The 21,479-nt window shown below is 45.4% G+C and overlaps 1 protein-coding gene across 3 annotated transcripts in view; it reads right to left on the reverse strand.

The window, feature by feature from the left end:
• Positions 1-901: 901 nt before the first annotated feature.
• Positions 902-21,479, reverse strand: part of rbl1 (retinoblastoma-like 1 (p107)) — a 43,769-nt gene continuing 23,191 nt past the window's right edge. The window contains exons 12-22 of one of the 3 annotated variants that reach the window (XM_039015222.1): positions 21,164-21,301; positions 18,090-18,254; positions 17,571-17,703; positions 16,848-17,072; positions 9,214-9,404; positions 6,650-6,826; positions 4,487-4,558; positions 4,187-4,277; positions 3,248-3,408; positions 2,598-2,762; positions 902-1,844 (exon numbers count right to left, since the gene is read on the reverse strand). In XM_039015222.1, coding sequence (XP_038871150.1) covers positions 1,671-1,844; positions 2,598-2,762; positions 3,248-3,408; positions 4,187-4,277; positions 4,487-4,558; positions 6,650-6,826; positions 9,214-9,404; positions 16,848-17,072; positions 17,571-17,703; positions 18,090-18,254; positions 21,164-21,301 — 1,692 coding nt within the window. In that variant the 3' untranslated portion in view covers positions 902-1,670. Of the gene's footprint in view, positions 1,845-2,597; positions 2,763-3,247; positions 3,421-4,186; positions 4,278-4,486; positions 4,559-6,649; positions 6,827-9,213; positions 9,405-16,847; positions 17,073-17,570; positions 17,704-18,089; positions 18,255-21,163; positions 21,302-21,479 lie in introns of all 3 variants that reach the window. The other 2 variants (XM_039015214.1, XM_039015206.1) reach the window with 2 other exon arrangements.

Genomic DNA, 21,479 nt, shown 5'->3' on the forward strand with positions numbered 1-21,479 from the left:
TTGGAACCACCAAGACTCTTCCTAGAAGGCAATTGTCCGGCCAAACTGAGCAATAAGGGGAGAAGGGCCTTGGTCAGGGAAGTGACCAACAGCCCGATAGGGAAACTCTGGAGCCCTGTCAGAGTAACTGTGGAGATGGTTGTCCTTCTGGAAGGTTCTACCATCTCTGCAGCACTCCACCAATCAGGTCTTTATGGTAGAGTGGCCAGACGGAAGTCACCCCTCAGTAAAAGGCACGACAGCCTGCTTGAAGTTAGCCAAAAAGGCACCTAAAGGACTCTCAGACCATGTGAAACAAGATGCTCTGGTCTGATGAAACCAAGATTGAACTCTTTGGCCTGAATGCCAAGCGTCACGTCTGGAGGAAACCTGGCACCATCCCTAGGTTGAAGCATGGTGGTGGCAGCATCATCCTGTGGGGATGTTCTTCCGCGGCATGGACTGGGAGAAGTCAGGATCGAGGGAAAGATGAACGGAGCAAAGTACAGAGATCCTTGATGAAAACCTGCTCCAGAGCCCTCAGGACATCAGACTGGGGCAAAGGTTTACCTTCCAACAGGATAACAACCCTAAGCACACAGCCAAGACTTGGCTTCGGGACAAGTCTCTGGGTGTCCTTGAGTGGTCCAGCCAGGGCCCGGACTAGAAACCGATCAAACATCTCTGGAGACCTGAAAATAGCTGTGCAGCGACGCTCCCCATCCAACCTGACAGAGCTTGAGAGGATCTGCAGAGAATGTAGCGTCATACCCAAGAAGAGTCGAGGTTGTAATCGTTGCAAAAGGTGCTTCAACAAAGTACTGAGTAAAAGGGTCTGAATACTTATTTAAATGTGATCGTTTTTTAATACATTTGCAAACATTTCTAAGAACCTGTTTTTGCTTTGTCATTATGGGGTATGGCGTGTAGATTGAGGAAAATATAAATTTAAGAATAAGGCTTTAACGTAACAAAACATGGAAAAAGTCAAGGGGTCTGAATACTTTCCAAATGCACTGTATGACATAATGAGGCTCATTTACTAAATGCGGTTGTTGTAACCTTTGGATTTTTAACTCCTGATAAGAAACCCATCAAATTTGAGCACCTACTACATCAAGGATCAAGCAAGTAATTGTGCAATACCAGACATGTTGGTATGGAGTTGATGTTTAGACTTACTGTAAGATGTTGCGGTTGAGTTAAGATTAAAAATTATTTATATTTTATCAAAAATAGCACCACTGATCATAACTCAGAAATTTCCCTTAAAATAAGACCAAATAAAAAGTGTAGATACTACACAAATGCTGCCTTAATTAGCAGCATGAAGGAAAAAAAAGTCAACTGCCATATTTCATATAGAAACTAGCCCTTTCTGCTATGATACCGCCTACATACTTTACAATGCAATAGAGGGCCAAAGGATCATTTATGATATACAAATTCAGCAGCAAAAGCCTATTTTGGTCACAGTCTTGAAGGCCATGAACAATTTAAAAGCAACGCAGGTTTTGGTTCATCACCAACCTTTGTCCTTCACTTTGAAATCACATCTGAAGACAAAGAAATGACCAGAAAAAGATAGACTCAAGCTGTAAGTAGGGTAAGCACTTGCAGAGGACATTAATGAGTTGTTGGCACTGGAATGGGGGGTTCTTAAAAGGAGATTGAGTTTCAGGGTGGGGTTCTCAGTGGTGGGCTCTCTCGCTAACCACGTCCTGCAGCCGTTTGAGCAGCACATCCTCACTCTCGGGACACACCCGTTTGGTGGGGGACTCGCCCAAGTAGTCGCCTTCCATGGAAAAGGCCCTTTTCCTGCTCACCCCGCCCTGTCGGATCATCCGGTTGATGTCAGTCAGTTCCTGCAGAAGGAGGGGGTAAAGCACAGGTGAGCTAACATTAACATACAGACAGGAAGTAAAGAAACCTTGGCCCCTGGGAGGGCCCCTGAGCCAAAAGGGGTCCCCTAAATCCTGAGTGGTGCAGCAGTCTAAGGCACTTCATCTCAGTGCAAGAGGTGTCACGACAGTCCCTGGTTCGAATCCAGGCTGTATCACATCCGGCCGTGATTGGGAGTCCCATAGGGCAGCGAAAAATTGGCCCAGCCTCGTCCGGGTTTGGCAGTCAATGTAAATAATAATTTGTTCTTAACTGACTTGCCTAGTTAAATAAATGTTTAAAAAATCTGCCTCTTCTAGCGTACACCTGGCCATTGAATATATTTGAATTATTCCAGAGATAACAGGCCAGTCCTGATCAACTAATCATCAAGCCCTTGACTACTTCAATCAGATGTGCTAGTTCAGCAAAATTGTGAAAGGCCTGGGGGCTCCCTGAGGAGAGGTTTGAGAAACATCAAGGTAAATGGACTGAAATATTGTCCATAAATTACCTCATTGGAAAGAAAGGACCACACCTCCCCACACTTATGTGCAAAGCATATTGTCTGCCTTAAACTATGGATAATGTTGATTCATGAGTTAATACATTGATTTATGTTAAAGCATGTGTATATGAACCATACAGACAACACAATTTGATGTAAAAATGTGCATCTAAACTTCTGTACTGCCTCTTCAAAATACAAACACACATGCATAAGGGTGGGAACATACTTTGGAGGGGCTGCCGTTGATCTTGTAGGTGTAGGCAGAGTTGGGGGTGAGACAGGAGCCGTTCTTGTGTGGGGACACGTAGATCGAGTGTCTCTGGGAGATGCGGCGGGGGGACAGGGGCTGGGCTCTCATCGAGGGGAACGGGGACAGAGGAGGGGCCTCCATCTGGAAGACAAGAGGGAACAACTAACTACAGACAACTAGCTTACAAACCTCAAACTTCTGACCAGATACTGACAGTGAACTGGTGTCAGGACAGAAGTATGCCCATGGTTAAAGTTTAATTAGTCATATGGTATATACTGTCCAACAAAATGCTAACTTGCAGGTTCCTTCGACAATGCAACAATAAGAAATAATAAAATATAATACGAATAGAAAGTAAATGGCACAGTAGAATATAAAAAAGCACAATTTATAGTAAAATATTTACACAGGGTATCAGGGAAGGGGGGATTAGGGGGCAATTGTTTAAATTGTGCAGTATTAGCAATAGTACAGAAGAGTCTGGTATCAGCAGTTGTGATTTGTGTGTAGCATGAATGTATGTGAGTGCATGTGTGCCAAGGTGCGGAGAGTCAGTGCAGGTGATCAGACCAGTTCAGATTGCTTGTAGATAGAAATGGTCTCCGAGCCTGTTGGTATCAGACCTCATTCCATACCCTGTTGTCCATGCTGGGGGCGGCGTATCGGAGGGCAAAGCCCTTAATCTTCAGCACATAGACGGAGTTGTAGAACTGGATGAGGTCGCCGCGCTCCTCGCCTTGGACAAGAGCCTCCTCTCTGCTGCTCTGGTCGGCTTTGTCAGCAGCTGAAATTAAGGCTGGTGGGTGCATTGTTCAGTAATGGATACTCATATCACCAAAGAGTCTGCCTACCGTATTGTTAGCAGTTGATGTTATTCTTCAATAACACAGACCCCAAAGCATATCAGGGGGAGGAAAACAGGTTTACTCAAAGAGGACAAATCATGCTTGGAAGTAGGTGGTCATTTCTTTCCTGTCCTCAGTAATTCTCTCCACAGAACAAAAGGACAGGATGTAGTTTTATAACCCAGCCCTAGCCTGTGGTTGACTAACTAGAATTCCTTGCAATAAAACTGGGCCAATGGCCAAATAACAAGTATCCTATTTCAGGTTCAATGTATAAACAATTTTGACCAATGAGAACTTGTCATGTAGCTATGAGTCCCAGACTGAAATTCCTCCCATGTCTCTGACCCCATTGATATTACAGAAAAAAACACTATTTCCATTGATCGTTAGTACTCTATTGACCTCTCGTCCTCTGCGTTGCGTATTTATCTTCAAAATATTCTTACAGTATCAATATATATATTTTTATATATATAATTTTAAAAAATATATTTTTTTTCATAATTTCTGTGCTAGAAACAAACCATATGAAACCAACATTTTTAAACAGCTGGACATGCATTCAGGTTACATTCAGTGGGATTCATTTCCAGAGTCTTTCTCAGGGCCGAGGTATCTTTTAGTGGTCTGAAAATAACTATCTGAACCACCTGGCTACACTCCAGTAGTGGACAGCTGCAGATAGAAAGGCTATTTGGGGGCGTGCTGTCTTACATTTTCCACCAGAGGTGGGGTCCACTTCCATGTTCTCGTCTGAGGGCTGTTCTCTGGTGCTGCTGGGCCGGATGAGGACACTGCGGTAGACCTGTGGAGTGAGCATAAACAAGAGCCATAAGGAACACATCACTCAAATAATTTTTTACTTCACGACAGGCACAAATTCTATATATGTAATATAATATTAGTGATCTATATTAAAATCTGTTTTCTGACTATACACCACAGAAGTGTTTGAGAAGATCTTGAAATAAAGTACTGAAGAATTCAGAAAAATCTGGCATGTGGGTTACTTACATGACTGCTGGCTTGTGGTTGACTGCGGTAACATTTCATGATGTCCTGGAATGTGTGGCCTTCTTTCGTAATCTACAACATTCATATGTATACTATTAATAGGAATCCAAGCAACAATCACTCAGATGAGAAAATAAATGTTCAATGTCTGTATGCTTTATGACAGCGTTAAAACGTGTTTGTGCCAGGGACCGGCCTTCTTCCTCTGGCTACAGCTTTCTTAAAATCCAAAAACAAAACAAAAGTCTGTGTGTTCTCTCTATATCTACTACCCTAACACATAATTGTTTTAAGATAGCTTGATGGCCCATGTCATTACTTCGATTATCTATTGAAGGACACCTTGGGCTATCGTAAAAAAAGAAAAAAAAGAAGAAACTTCGCCTTACTGCCATTACCTCAATTAATGCACAACATAACACAAAGACAGGCCAAATTTCAATAGGAAGGATTTGTTTGTAGTGACTGAAATTCATCGGAAAGGTATTGGGATCATCTGGTAGTAAGTGTGTGGATGCGTGTAGAAAAGTAGATCTGCACTGCTTCCAAACGAGATTGTGTCCTACGCGGTTTGTGGGTGTCACGTGTAGACACGTGTTCCCTGAGTCTTAGCATCCAGGAATGGGATCATAATAGCTGATAGCTACAACTGTTCAAAAGTTAGAGCCAATAATTTTTTTAATTACACACTGTCTGTCACAACTGTCAATAATGGATATCAGAGGTTACTCACGTAACTACAGTTCTATGAACCAAGCAGCGCATTCAATGGATTTAATAAGATTGGGGGGAAAAAATAGCCCTCGAATATTGGGAGGACTTATATGCTGAATATGCAGTCAGAATAATATTCTACAGTGAAAATTAGTCAATTCTGCTGATGGTCACATTGAGTCAGTAAGATAAAGTGATGATTTGGAAGCTTCTTTATGATATGGGCCATCCGGAGTATGGTATTTATCGCAGTAGGATGGACACACACATTGTATTATTGTGTCAATTGTCAGATTACAGTCCCCTCAAGGAAATGTGCCATAGATCAATGTGCCATAGAGGTCAATCGAACTCGACCAAAACAATGGAATTGCCATGGAAACACGTGGGGGAAAGGGCCATGGGGAAAGATCCAGAGTCTCCTCATTGCCCCCTGGCAAAATCTACCTACATTTACGCTATTGTTTGTGTATTTCAAAAACTGTTGAGGCAAAAATATATATATATATTTTAAATCGCAGTATAATGCTTTTTGTATGTATGTCAACCCCAACACATGTTCATGTCATCGTTACCAATCAACTGCATTACAGTTAAAAACAACAACTGACTACCACCACCGAATTCAGTATGCGAGCTATGCTAACCAGCTTATAAGAATGGGAGTTAGCATTTAGCAGTCACTTCTAAAATTGTTATGAAGTGAAAACAGCCAAATATATCAAAATCGGACTTAAGTAACCACACGGAAGGCCTGTTACAATACATAAATCCTGACGGACTTGACGAATATCCACTGTGTTAGATCAGATTTGTTAAATGTGCACCATTAAATTAGAATGCCATTCTAATGCCATGTCTGAGCCAGCCATGTCACAACTAATCAATACATTACATTTAAACATTCTGGTGACTAGGGAACATAAAACACCAGTTTTAACAAGACAATCTAGCAGATTCCTCCTGAGGTATAGTTATTACAGCCTAGAGAAACGCCGCAAGATCTGTGCCAAGCCGTCCTCCAAGAGCTCCAGACCGGGAGTCTACGACTCCACCAAGTCCCGGCTCAAGGGCACTGACCTAGCCGCCGGCTACGTCAAGCGATCCATGGTGTGATGCACCAAGGGACCCGGGCCGGTCTGGAAATTATCACTCTTTTGTATGTTTGATTCAACGGACAGATAGGAAGAGCAGTGGGGCTGAGATTCGAGAACAGACATATGTGCTGTCGGCATTGGTGGTGACTGCTAGACCAACTGTTGCCCAAACGATGACCTCTACCTTGGATCAGCGAGGGTTCCAAAAAGAGGCAGTACTACTAGGAGGCCGTAGTATTGTATACAGAACCCCCAAAATCCACTGTATTCAAAAGTGTCTTAAACCCACAAACACCTGGTAAAGGTAAAACAACCAAAAATAAACAAATCTTTCTTCTCAGTGCTTTAGTACCTTAGAGATTATGTAGATGGCGCAAAGGAGGAGCTGGTCCAGGTGTCTGTCTTTCATCAGCTCCGGACACTGAACGATGGAGTGCTCAAAGCAAGTCCAGATCTTGCCCCGCAGCTCTGCCGAGATGTCCAGCCTCACGCACAGGTCTCTCAGCCGCACACTGGCCAGGTGGTACACCTACAGAGAGCACGGGGGGGGCGAGAGAGAGAGCGAGCGCGAGAGGGAAGAGAGAGAGCGAGTGCGAGGGGGGCGAGAGAGAGCGAGCAAGCGGGCGAGAGAGAGAGAGCGGGCGAGAGGGCGAGAGAGAGAGAGCGGGCGAGAGAGAGAGAGCGGGCGAGAGAGCGAGCGCGAGTGGGGCGAGAGAGAGAGAGCGAGCGCGAGAGAGCGCAAGGGGGGCGAGCGTGAGTGGGGCGAGAGAGCGAGCGAGCACGAGTGGGGCGAGAGAGCGAGCGCGAGTGGGGCGAGAGAGAGAGCGAGCGCGAGTGGGGCGAGAGAGAGAGCGAGCGCGAGAGAGAGAGCGAGCGCGAGTGGGGCGAGAGAGAGAGCGAGCGCGAGTGGGGCGAGAGAGAGAGCGAGCGCGAGTGGGGCGAGAGAGAGAGCGAGCGCGAGGGGGTGGCGAGAGAGAGAGCGAGCGCGAGGGGGTGGCGAGAGAGCAAGTGCGAGGGGGGGGGGCGAGAGCGAGCGCGAGGCGAGAGAGCAAGTGCGAGGGGGGGGGGCGAGAGCGAGCGCGAGGCGAGAGAGCAAGTGCGAGGGGGGGGGGGGGCGAGAGAGAGCGAGCGCGAGGGGGGCAAGAGAGGGCGAGAGAGCGAGCGCGAGCAAGAGAGGGCGAGAGAGAGCGAGCGCGAGGGGGGCAAGAGAGGGGGAGAGAGAGCGAGCGCGAGGGAACGCGGGGGAGAGAGAGCGAGCGCGAGGGAACGCGGGGGAGAGAGAGCGAGCGCGAGGGAACGCGGGGGAGAGAGAGCGAGCGCGAGGGAACGCGGGGGAGAGAGAGCGAGCGCGGCGAGAGAGAGAGAGAGAGCGGGGGCGAGAGAGAGAGCGGGGGCGAGAGAGAGAGCGAGCGCGGGCGAGAGGGGGCGAGCGAGTGCAAGGGGGGCGAGAGCGAGCGGGGGCGAGAGAGAGAGCGAGCGGGGGCGAGAGAGAGAGCGAGCGGGGGCGAGAGAGATAGCGAGCGGGGGCGAGAGAGAGAGCGAGCGGGGGCGAGAGAGAGAGCGAGCGGGGGCGAGAGAGAGAGCGAGCGGGGGCGAGAGAGAGAGCGAGCGGGGGCGAGAGAGAGAGCGAGCGGGGGCGAGAGAGAGTGCGAGCGGGGGCGAGAGAGAGTGCGAGCGGGGGCGAGAGAGAGTGCGAGCGGGGGCGAGAGAGAGAGCGAGCGGGCGAGAGAGGGAGCGAGCGGGGCGAGAGAGGAGAGAGGGAGCGAGCGGGGCGAGAGAGGAGAGAGGGAGCGAGCGGGGCGAGAGAGGGAGCGAGCGGGGCGAGAGAGGGAGCGAGCGGGGCGAGAGAGGGAGCGAGCGGGGCGAGAGAGGGAGCGAGCGGGGCGAGAGAGGGAGCGAGCGGGGCGAGAGAGGGAGCGAGCGGGGCGAGAGAGCGAGCGAGCGGGGCGAGAGAGCGAGCGAGCGAGCGAGCGAGCGAGCGGGGCGAGAGAGAGCGAGCGGGGCGAGAGAGAGCGAGCGGGGGGAGAGAGAGAGCGAGCGGGGGCGAGAGAGAGAGCGAGCGGGGGCGAGAGAGAGAGCGAGCGGGGGCGAGAGAGAGAGCGAGCGGGGGCGAGAGAGAGAGCGAGCGGGGGCGAGAGAGAGTGCGAGCGGGGGCGAGAGAGAGTGCGAGCGGGGGCGAGAGAGAGTGCGAGCGGGGGGCGAGAGAGAGTGCGAGCGGGGGCGAGAGAGAGTGCGAGCGGGGGCGAGAGAGAGAGCGAGCGGGCGAGAGAGGGAGCGAGCGGGGCGAGAGAGGAGAGAGGGAGCGAGCGGGGCGAGAGAGGAGAGAGGGAGCGAGCGGGGCGAGAGAGGGAGCGAGCGGGGCGAGAGAGGGAGCGAGCGGGGCGAGAGAGGGAGCGAGCGGGGCGAGAGAGGGAGCGAGCGGGGCGAGAGAGGGAGCGAGCGGGGCGAGAGAGCGAGCGAGCGGGGCGAGAGAGCGAGCGAGCGGGGCGAGAGAGAGCGAGCGGGGCGAGAGAGAGCGAGCGCGCGAGAGAGAGTGAGCGCGCGAGAGAGAGTGAGCGCGCGAGAGTGAAGGGGGGTGGGCAAGTGCGAGGGGGGACGGGCAGGCGAGTGCGAGGGACGGGCGAGCGGGCGAGAGGGGGCGAGAGAGAGGGAATGTGTCTCAGCTGGCTGAAGATTTTCAATGCACCAAGGAAACAGCTCCAAGAGTGAAACATTTGAGTTATTTGTAGCAGCTAGTACTACGTACACCATTATTCATCATTTGTGTTGCATGTAAAAAATAAAGGCCCCCTGAGGATAATGACTGTGTGCTGTAGATACGTGGAACAGCTGGGGGTACCCAAGGACAGGTTTGCGAACCACTGATATAGGGAATAGGGTGCCTTTGTGACGCAGCCTGTGTGTCCTCTGTTTCACCTTCCTGAAGAAGAGGGCCAAGGAGCCGGTGCGTCGGGGCCGGCTCTGTTGGGGGTCTGGCTGGGCCTGGGGTGCCGGAATGGGCCGGCTGGGGGAGGCTGTCAAGAGGACCTGGGCTGTAATGGGACTGCCGGGCTCCCCTCTGGTCTGCACCTGGATCAGTGTGATGCCTCCCAGATCATTCTTTATACCTGGGGATCACACAGGCCCATTGTACTCAGAACAGGGGCGACGATTGGCTTGTGGAGGCGTTGCACAATTTCATATCGATAAAATTACCAAAAGTGTGTTACGTGTAGAGTTGCAAAGGGAGGGTATATTGCTGGAAACTGATTTCAGCAGTAAACTACCAGAATTTTGCTCGCTTTCAAATTTGAATAATTGTATAAAATGACATCTAGTGGCCTTTTTGTGTACTCATCACAGGGGTCTGTAATTCTCTCTGGCCCTCTGTGTGGCCTAAATATAAACCATCAACTTAGTGAACACCATTGGTGTTTCATATGAGGGTGTCAGCATTAAATAGATGTAATCTTTTACACACTTATTTTACCGTGTCAATATCTCTGTTGTAAATGTTTTGGTGACAAATTGGTAGCAGTTGTGAAAAAAGTCAATAGTTCCAGTTACTTGAAAATAATACCATTGTTGAGTAGATGCCTTTTTCTCTCCATTAATTAGGCAATTTTCTCTTGAACTATATGGTCTATCCAATAGAAACTCATGGACACAGATATAAAAAAAATAATAATGTATATATATTAATACTTAATAGTTAAACCATAAATGTCCAAAGTAACCATAGATTACTGAAAATTCAGGTAACTAGGTGTGGGTGTGATGGCACCAAATTGATCATGATTTTTAGTCGCTACTCAATCTGAGAATAACTTAATACATTCTATATTAATTCATTTGTTAGCTGAAGTCTGCAGACCATTTATCAGAGATTGTTATACAAGATACGGACAAAATAAATCTGAGGACACCACTATCCTCTAGAACCGTAGTGGTATCCTTTAGGGTTTATCATCGCTTTTTAAAGGCATTCTCCTTAATCAGCCACAAGATGGGTATGGGTAAATCCAGTGGTGTAAAGTACTTAAGTAAAAATACTTTAAAGTACTCCTTAACTAAGTAGTTTTGGGGTATCTGTATTTCACTATTTATATTTTTGACAATTGACTTTTGCTTCACTACATTCCCAAAGAAAATAAATGTACTTTTTACTCCATACATTTTCCCTGACACCCAAAAGGACTCGTTACACTTTGAATGATTATCCGGACAGGAAAACTGTCCTGCTAATCCGCTTATCAAGAGAACATCCCTTGTCATCCCTACTGCCTCTGATCTGGTGGACTGACTAAACACACATGCTTAATTTATAAATGATGTCTGAGTGTTGGATTATGTCCCTGGCTTTGAGTAAAAAAATAGAAAATGGTACCATGTGGTTTACTTAATATAAGGAATTTTAAATGATTTGTACTTTTCCTTTTGATACTTAAGTATACTTAAAACCAAATAATTTTAGACTTTTACTCAAGTAGTATTTTACTGGGTGACTCACTTGAGTAATTTTCTATTAAGGTAGCGTTACTTTAATTCAAGTATGACAATTGGGTACTTTTTCCACTGCTGGGTAAATACGTGTTAATTCAATCACTTTTTGACAGCATTCCTTTTGGTTTAAACAAATCTTTCCATTCATGTTTGCACATAGAAGAAGTGGTCAGAAAGTTACTTTTTAGACCCGAAGTCCAAAACATTCTGGTGAAGATTTTTTTTGTTTTTTGAATAAAAAGTAGTTTTCAACTTAACATCAATTATCAAAAAATGCGGAAACAACCATTTGTTTTCCATATTTGCATTAGGGCTGGGAATTGCCTGGGACCGATATTAAATCACGATACTTAGGTGCCGATACGATTTTCACAAATGTATGTGTATTGCGATTGTGATTTTATTGCGATTCAATGTTCCAACATATTGCTCACCATGTCTGCTGCTGAGGGACAAGTGGGAAAAATTTGTTTTGATCAGTCATGGAAATAAGTGCTAAAATCTAATTGGCTCCCTATTTAAAAATATGGAGAACAATGTAGCATAGACCCTATTTCACATCGGCTGAGGTTGTGTTTTTCCTACCATCGGTTGAGACACAAAATTCTCTTGAATACAGGGTGGGTGTCATTTCTATCATAGAAATATAACTCATTTAATGAACCTATCCCTTTAAGACACTGCAATATAGCTGGTACACCATTGAAATGTAAAATTGAATTCATTTTTACTTCTAATTACAACGACAAAGATGACTGCCGGTCCACCCACTGCCAACTTAAAATTGTCATGTCTATTCTATTATCTACATTTCAATAGGTTTCCTATTGACAGTATAATAATAATCCCACCCAAAAAAGATATTCCCATTCAACTCAACATTCTCTTTGTGGTACCATTTAAAAGTACATTTATAAGCCAAAACATGACAACCATGTATTCAAGAGCATGTTGTGGCTCAACCGATGGCTGGCACAAGACAAAAACCTTAGATCAAGGATGTGCGCCTAACACAAAAATCTGAACTCATCCTGAGGGGCCGCAGCGGCTCACGGGTCTGCATACCTCAAATAAAACGGTATTTGTATCATGCACAGAATACAACAGAGAAATGCTTACTTACAAGCCCTTAACCAACAATGCAGTTGGGAAAAAATGTAATATTTAAAGAGCAGCAGTAAAATAACAATAGTGAGGCTATATACAGGGTGTACCAGTACGGAATCAATGTGCGGGGGCACCGGTTAGTTGAGGTAATATGTACATGTAGGTAGAGTTATTAAAGTGACTATGCATAGATAATAAACAGAAAAGCAGTGTTAAGTTCATGTTTTAAGTATCCCTATATTTCTGTTATTACGGGGCTATCACTCAGTCAAGAGTGCGCATGCGCAGGAAGTCTTGTCGTTGTTGAACCTAGCCTCGAGTGTAATGGCTACTTGTAGTGTGTTCATATAGTATAGTAAACTTTGTTAAACTGGAACCTTGTCGTTGTGTCATTTCGAGTTAACAAGCAGCAGCGTAAGAGAGGGGGGCAATGCAAATCGTCAATGCAAATGGGTAGCCATTTGATTACATGTTCAGGAGTCTTATGACTTGGGGGTAGAAGCTGTTTAAAAGCCTCTTAGACCTAGACTTTACGCTGCAGTAGCAGTCAGACTGTTCCTACATCCATACCAACAGTCTGAGCTGGCCCTAGTCTTTTGGGGGCCCTAAGTGAAATTGTGAGCAAAATATTTTAGAGGCCACCCTCTTGACACCGTTTGATCCGGGGGACTACAAAAAGCAGCACTAGCTGCCAATCCCTACCTTAGATGTAAAATATGGTCTAAACTACAACAATAATTTAATTATTAATTAAAAATAATCCCCCCCCCACAGAAGTTATAAAATAGTTTGACAACCCTGTTTGTAAGCTTTGAAATTATGTTTATCTTTTCCAGTGATTAATGTTAACTCGAAATGACACAACGACAAGGTTCCAGTTTAACAAAGTTTACTCTACTATATGAACACACTACAAGGTAGCCATTACACTCCAGGCTAGGTCCAACAACGAACAGACTTCCAGCGCATGCGCACTCTTGACTCCGTGATAGCCCCGTAATAACAGGAGTATAGGGATACTTAAAACATGAACTTAACAATCTCCCCCTTTTCTTTAAAGACAAATAAAACATCAACAACATAATTAAAGGTCCAAGTATTATTCAAGATTCCCATTACAAATGGGTTGTGTTACAGGCTGCCACTTTCCATTACTGAGAGCCTGTAGGAGCGAGAGCCTGTAGGAGCACAAGACCGGATGCTCCCTTTTTAGTCAGACAGTCAGCAAGCTGTTCCTTTGTGGTCGACCACAGAATCCGCTGGATTCTCTGTGCTTGAATAAGTTCCTTGATGCTGCTAATCTCAAAGTCTTTTCTCTGTGACAGACTTGGTTGACTTCACAGCATCAACTAATGAGTAGTTGTCAGTGACACAAACTACAGGTAGGAAGTGCCGTTTTGTCCCACCAGTGATAACCTAGCGAAGCATCACTGAAGACAACTAGTTTCAAAGAGTCATCTTTTCCAACATGCTGAAACTTTAACGTCACTTGTTGTGATTCCAGTTTACGAACAACTTTGTTTGCCTCATGAATGGTTTGTACAGTGGCGTGTTTTGTGTTAGATGCCAAGTTGCAACCATCAAACCAGGTCTACTCTGTCTCGCAGCCCATAAAATTTGTCCCATCTTTGACCTCAATTGACCAGCTTCAATTCCACAGAGGGGAATTCCTTTGTACGGCTCTTGAAGAATCCATGTGGATAGGTTGAAGATTCTTGATATAGCTCTCCTGTTGCATCAGTATTTTTCCATCAACTGTAATAAACTCTATGCCAACATAACAAAAATGATCATGCTCCTCACGGCCAACCTAGAAAACAGCTTTGAGGTGTGGAATCACAGTTGAAGCAAAGGTCTGTGAGCCACCCCAGATAAAGTCATCAACATGACAGGCAAGTACTCCAGTCACATTGCAGTCTTGATCAAGCCAATAGAAGACTGCAGGATCCACTTGTGACATTTTTCCACCTGTATTCAGCATTGTTGCCTTGACTTTGTTGTACCAGTAGAGTGATCCATCTGCCAGTCCATACACACACTTTTTTAGTTTCCACAGTGTTCCTTCACTTTTAGCTTCGGGCGGAGGTCGGATGTGAATGTCCCTTGACAGCTCTGTTCCCTGCAAAAATCCAGATTTGATGTCTATGGAATTAAGTTTCCATTTTTTCTGGCAGATCACTGACATCAGCAATCTGAGTGACTCTGAGGCCCATGTCGGTGAGTCTTTTGGGAGTTCTTTAGCAGCCAGCTCCTCAAAAACTCTAGCCACTAGACGTGCTTTGGGCACTATTCCAGTTAAGGATTCTTTAAGGGTACACACCCACCTTGTTGAGACGCACTTTTGGCCAATGTCTTTGACTTCCTCAAACACTCCATTTTTCCTCCAATTACTGAGCTCATCTAGCTTAGCTGAGTCAAATGACACGTCCTTTGTTTCAAGTACATCATCATTTTGAATGTCATTCTGTTTTTCTCGATTTTCCATTGGTTCAATTCTGATATTATCTACAAGTGGCAGGTCAGCTGACCCTGTTGTACCAGAAAGTGTAGCTGGTTCAGAGTACTGCAAGTTGTACCAGTTCTTGTGTTTTGCTTTTCCTGCTCGTCCAATGACGGTTGCTGTATGTGGAATACCACTTTCTCTGTCCGTGTATTTAACAGGTTGTCCAGTTTTCAGATTGGAACAACCATGTTCTCTTAACACATGTGGCTGTTGAATGTTTTCCTCATTTGAACGCTCAACAGTATTACCTGTGGCATGGTTGAAGGTCTCTGCTCCATTTCCTATGTCAGTTTCGGTGTCCATATCATTGGATGCGACATCTGGTAGGTTTGTGTCTGTTACTGTGTCCTTTTTGTCATTTTCATTAGGAGACTGATTCTCAGCAACAGCCCCTCTATCTTGTTGATCATTTACTTTCCGCAATCTTGAGTGATGCACCCTGACAATCATGCCTCCGTGCCTCACAAATATCACCACACCATCTTGACCAATGACTACTCCCGGTCCTTTCCACTCTTGACAGTCAACTCGTTTGTAGTACACTTTGTCTCCAGACTCGTACTTCTCATCATCATTATTCCCTGAACTGCTGAGTAACTTTTGAAGTCTGTTAACTGTATCATGTCCAAACTGTTTGTAAAGCTTTAACAATACTTTGTGTTTTTCTTTAGTGCTCATGTTCTCTGTGACTGTCAGAATCTTCATGTGCTCTGTGTCAGTCAGAATCTCATTTTTGCATGGACACTGTGTGATGTCTTTGTCTAAAATGTTTACACAATAGTGGCCTGAGGTAGTAAGTTCAAGAGTCACTGGTTGTTTAAACATCACTGCCTTGTCATTTTTTATGTCTAGTACAGCCTCTGCCTTCTTGAGGGAAGCTTTGCTTAATAGTAAGGGGATATCTGTAGGGACCACCTCTGTTTCAATGTGACACTTAGTCTGACCAATTTTTGCTGGTATCTTAACTCTCTTGGTAGAATGGACAATTCTCCCGTCTCCAAATTTGAAAGCTCTGTTGCTTGGTGTGTCAATCATATTTTGTACTTCCTTCATATTTAGTTCACTGACATAGCTATCAAGCCATTTTGCACCACACACTGTCCGTGTACATGCAGTATCAATCACAGCAGATCCTAAGGATTCAACTATAAAAATCTCAGTATCAGAAGCAGATTCATTTGAAAACAGTGTAATGTTACACTGCTCTATCTCTGTGTTTACATTTTCCTCTGTTAGTTTAACTTGTTCATTTTTATGAGGACAGTCTTTAACCCAATGGTAAGTGCTTTGACAAATAGCACATTTCGATCTCCTTCCATATGTGTCCAGTGGATTTGTGCCGGGAAATGGCGCCCTCTTCTGGTTATCTTGAGAACGTGACTTTTTGGCGCCTTTTCTGTGCTGCTCGGTGTAATATGCTGCGTCACTCACTTGCATTCCATCTGTTATTGGCGCGACAGACGTCTTTTCACCAAATATTCTTTTTAGTGCCGACTTCATAGATGCAAAAGTCAGCACAGTACAAGCAGTCAACGCCAACTGTTTCTCCCTACCATCTAGACAAGCAGTGTCTAGCAACTTGAACCCTAACACTGCATCTGGGAGAACCATGTCGTACTTGCGCATTCTATTGTACCTCTGTTCGAAATCAATGATGTAGTCCGCCATTGCAACCGAAATATCTCTCGTAACACTGTCAAAGTTTGAATATGCCTCGTAGGCACGGTCTTTCTCTTCTTTAAGAAATACAGAATCCAGTGCTGTGATCAAAGTTCCCATACCGTCATCCTTGTTCAAATCCTCAACGGATATCTCCAGTGCTGTATCTCTCGCTCTTCCCTCGAGCGATAATACCACCGCAAGTGCTTGCTTTTTCGCGTCCAGATTAGTAACGCGTGTCCAGATTCCCAGTTCATTTTTCCAACTTTCGTACGACCTCTTCTCGTCGAAGCGAGGTGGCACGTTGTAGTTAGAAGCCATCGTCTGCTACCAATGTTAACTCGAAATGACACAACGACAAGGTTCCAGTTTAACAAAGTTTACTCTACTATATGAACACACTACAAGGTAGCCATTACACTCCAGGCTAGGTCCAACAACGAACAGACTTCCAGCGCATGCGCACTCTTGACTCCGTGATAGCCCCGTAATAACAGGAGTATAGGGATACTTAAAACATGAACTTAACAATTAAGACATGGATATCTCATGGTATGCAAAATGGGTCAACTCTGAGCACCTTTATCTGTTAAATGTTTTGGCATTCAGGTCCTAAAAGTTACTTTCTTAGCACTTCTACAATGGGCAAATATGTATGGAAGGTTTCATTCAAATAAAAAAGGGGTGCTATCAAAAAGTGATTCATTTCAAATGTATTCATCCGTATATATCATTAATTTAACTGACCAAAAATGGGTATAAATACCACAGCGTGTGATAAGTGTTAACGCAGCTGTACCTTGCAGTGGGATGCTGAGCTGCTGGCCGTTGGCTGTGGTCATATTGAGTATGGTGGGAGTGTCGATCTTCAGCGTCCCGCCGGGTGTGAACATGAGCCTCTTGGCAAGGGACGGAGACTGCTGGGCCTGGCTGCTGCTGTCGTCCCCAAACAGACGCCGCTTGGCACTGCCCGCCGCCGGGGAGCTGTAACGATCGTGGACGGATAAGGGCGACGGAGGAATATCTGGGAAAAGGACAGAGGTTCAGTTTGTTAGACTTAATAGAGCATTAATTTTCCTGGGGAACTTAGCATAAGCCTGAGTAGAAAATGACGTGGCTTTATTTCATCGTAACACAGACTGGCACGGAGTTCAATAGAGCGTTCATGTTATTTTGAGGACAATATGGATGTACAGCCTACTGTTATCAAAAGGGACCTTAAAGTCACATCACTCCATGTGAACCCGAAGATTATGATACAACCTCCCTCTGAGTGAGGACCCACTGACATAAAAAACTGACATACACCAAAAGGAGAAAAAGAAGAAATGCTGACAGTCTCTTTCTCAATTCATATTTTCTCAATTCCTCACATCCCTTCTACCTGCCTCTTTCTGAAGCAGATTTGATAAGGTCCATGTAACTTCTCCTCCAATGCTGTTGAGGTGGCAAGGAGATACATTGCGAGGAATCGTGGAAAGACTAATTAAGATAGAGGCTTTAACACCTCAAGGTGGCCTACCTTTGCGTGCGCTGCTCAGGCCCATCCTAAACTCGCGGATGCGGGGGTGGATGATGGGGGAGAGGGCCACCAGAGGGAGGTGGGAGGGACCAGCACTGTTGTTCCCCGTGTCAAAACTACTGGGGAAGTTCACCTGGATACAATAGGGGGAGGAAGATCAGTTAGGAAAGGTTAAGAATAGATATATTTGTAAATGGTTAATGGACACCTCGCCTTATGGGAATTCAATTTGTTCCATGTTACCTAGGATCATGTACTTTTACTATTATATGGCTTGCATTATTGTAATTTGTAGGGTTTAAGTGCCAAATCAAAATGCACTAGGCACAGTTAACCACAAAAATACTGTTAGTTAAAGACAGAGCCAGGTTCTAGCTCTACACATTCAAAAAGTTTAATTAATGCATCTTATATTATAACTTATTCACCATGATAACATAGCAGTAAAAAAACGTTTTCTGATGTACAGTAGATCCCCATGGGCTGTGCATTGTAGTTGTAGTGTTTCTGGGTGCTCACCTCCTCCACGGTGGGGACCTTGTTGTGCGCCTGCTCCAGGGCCTCCCACAGCACAGAGTCTGCTGTCCAGGCCCGGCACTCCAGCACCTGCTCTTCGATGGAGTTCAGGTGCTTCACCATGTCCCGGGACAGACCCTCTTCCGAGCGGATGAACACCTCAATCACCTGCATGTACACATTTTCAGCATAGGTTGACATCAGATAGTGTGTGTGTGTGTACCAGTAGACATTTTTATTTCACCTTTTTTTCACCAGGTAGGCCAGTTGAGAACAAGTTCTCATTTACAACTGCAACCTGGCCAAGATAAAGCAAAGCAGTGCGACAAAAACAACAGAGTTACACAAATGTACAGTCAATAACAATAGAAAAATCTATGTACAGTGTGTGCAAATGTAGAAGATTAGGGAGGTAAGGCAATAAATAGGCCATAGAGGCAAAATGATTACAATTTTGTATTAACACTGGAGTGATAGATGTGCAAGTAGAGATACTGGGGTGCAAATGAGCAAGAAGATAAATAACAATATGGGGATGAGGTAGTTGAGTGTGCTATTTACAGATGGGCTGTGTACAGGTACAGTGATCGGTAAGCTGCTCTTACAGCTGATGCTTAAAGTTAGAGAGGGAGATAAGTGTCCAGCTTCAGTGATTTTAGCAATTCGTTCCAGTCATTGGCAGCAGAGAACTGGAAGGAAAGGCAGCCAAAGGAAGTGTTGGCTTTGGGGACGGCCAGTGAAATATACCTGTTGGACGTGCTCAACGGGATTGAGATCCGGGCTCTTCGCTGACCATGGCAGAACACTGACATTCCTGTCTAGCAGGAAATCACGCACAGAACGAGCAGCATGGCTGGTGGCATTGTCATGCTGGAGGGTCATGTCAGATAAGCCTGCAGTAAGGGTACCACATGAGGGCAGAGGATGTCTTCCCTGGAACGCACTGCCTTGAGATTGCCTGCAATGACAACAAGCTCAGTCTGATGATGCTGTGACATACCGCCCCAGACCATGACGAACCCTCCACCTCCAAATCGATCCCGCTCCAGAGTACAGGCCTCGGTGTAACGCTCATTCCTTCGACGATAACCGCAAATCCGACCATCACCCCTGGTGAGACAAAAGCGCGACTCGTCAGTGAAGAGCACTTTTTGCCAGTCCTGTCTGGTCAAGCGACGGTGGGTTTGTGCTCATAGGCGATGTTCTTGCCGGTGATGTCTGGTGAGGACCTGCGGGCAGTCTGAGCACTGATGGAGAGATTGTGCGTTCCTGGTCTAACTCGGGCAATTGTTGTTGCCATCCTGTACCTGTCCCGCAGCTGTGATGTTCGGATCTACCGATCCTGTGCAGGTGTTGGTACACGTGGTCTGCCATTGCGAGGACGATCAGCTGTCCATCTTGTCTCCCTGTAGCTCTGTCTTAGGTGTCTCACAGTACAGACATTGCAATGTATTGCCCTGGCCACATCTGCAGTTCTCATGCCTCCTTGCAGCATGCCTAAGACATGTTCACGCAGATAAGCAGGGACTTTTGTTAACTTCTTTGGGACAGGGGGGCAGTATTGAGTAGCTTGGATAAAAAGGTGCCCAGAGTAAACTGCCTGCTACTCAGCCCTAAAAGCTAGAATATGCATATAATTAGTATATTTGGATAGAAAACACTCTGAATGATGTCTGTGAGTATAACAGAACTCATATGGCAGGCGAAAACCTGAGGAAAAATCCAACCAGGAAGTGGGAAATCTGATGTTTGTAGTTTTTCAACTCTTTGCCTATTCAAGATAGTGGAAATGGGGTCATATTGCACTTCCTGAGGCTTCCACTAGATGTCAACAGTCTTTAGAACTTTGTTTGATGCTTCTACTGTGAAGGACGGGGGAATGGGAGCTGAATGAGTCAGAGGTCTGCCAGAGTGGCATGAGCTGGTCATGCGCGTTCATGTGAGAGGTAGCTTGCGTTCCATTGCATTTCTACAGACAAAGGAATTCTCCGGTTGGAACATTATTGAAGATTTATGATAAAAACATCCTAAAGATTGATTCTATACTTAGTTTGACATGTTTCTACGAACTGTAATATGACTTTTCGTCTGAACTTTCGCCTGGACCTGCCCGCGCATCGTCAGTTTGGATTGTGTACTAAACGTGCGAACAAAAAGGAGGTATTTGGACATAAATGATGGACTTTATTGAACAAATCAAACATTTATTGTGGAACTGGGTATCCTGGGAGTGCATTCTGATGAAGATCATCAAAGGTAAGTGAATATTTATAATGCTATTTCTGACTTCTGTTGACTCCACAACATGGCGGATATCTGTATGGCTTGTTTGGGCTCTGAGCGCTGTACTCAGATTATTGCATGGTGTGCTTTTTCGGTAAAGCTTTTTTGAAATCTGACACAACGGTTGCATTAAGGAGAAGTTTATCTAAAATTCCATGCATAACACTTGTATTTTCATCAACATTTATGATGAGTATTTCTGTAAATTGATGTAGCCCTCTGCAAAATCACCGGATGTTTTGGAAGCAAAACATTACTGAACGTAACGCGCCAATGTAAACTGAGATTTTTGGATATAAATATGAACTTTATCGAACAAAACATACATGTATTGTATAACATGAAGTCCTATGAGTGTCATCTGATGAAGATCATCGAAGGTTAATGATTAATTTTATCTCTATTTCTGCTTTTTGTGACTCCTCTCTTTGGCTGGAAAAATGGCTGTGTTTTTCTGTGACTATGTACTGACCTAACATAATCTTTGGTGTACTTTCGTCGTAAAGCCTTTTTGAAATCTGACACGTTGGCTGGAGACACAACAAGTGTAGCTTTAATTTGGTGTATTGCATGTGTGATTTCATGAAAGTTAAATTTTTATAGTAATTTATTTGAATTTGGCGCTCTGCATTTTCACTGGATGTTGGCCAGGTGGGACGCTTCCCAGAGAGGTTAAAGTGACTATGGATAGATAATAACAGAGAGTAGCAGCAGAGTAGAAAGGGGGGGGGTATTTGATTAGAATCTACTGTGAGTGTTTGCGTGCGAGTGCAGCTAGGCGGCGGGCCACTTACCTTGAAGAAGTAGAACGGTCGTAGTTTGAAGACGCTGATGATCCAGGGGAAGGTGCGCTGGGAGCTGTAGGCAAACAGCACCACCTCCAGACAGCAGGCCATCAGAGAGCAGTGGAAGATGTCCTGCTCCAGCAGCACCTACAATTTTCAGTCATTGGCACACTGAATGTCCAACAGTCTGATGCAATGCACCATTGCACATTAGCTTTGCTATTCTTCATATCTGTAAGCGTTAGTTACCATATAGATGTGTGCCATAGCACGAAACAGAAGAAAGCAGTCTGAAACAGAGAGGCACTATCTGAACTCGTCCAAT

The sequence above is a fragment of the Salvelinus namaycush genome, chromosome 2, assembly GCF_016432855.1.
Source record: "Salvelinus namaycush isolate Seneca chromosome 2, SaNama_1.0, whole genome shotgun sequence".
Lineage (NCBI taxonomy): Eukaryota > Metazoa > Chordata > Actinopteri > Salmoniformes > Salmonidae > Salvelinus > Salvelinus namaycush.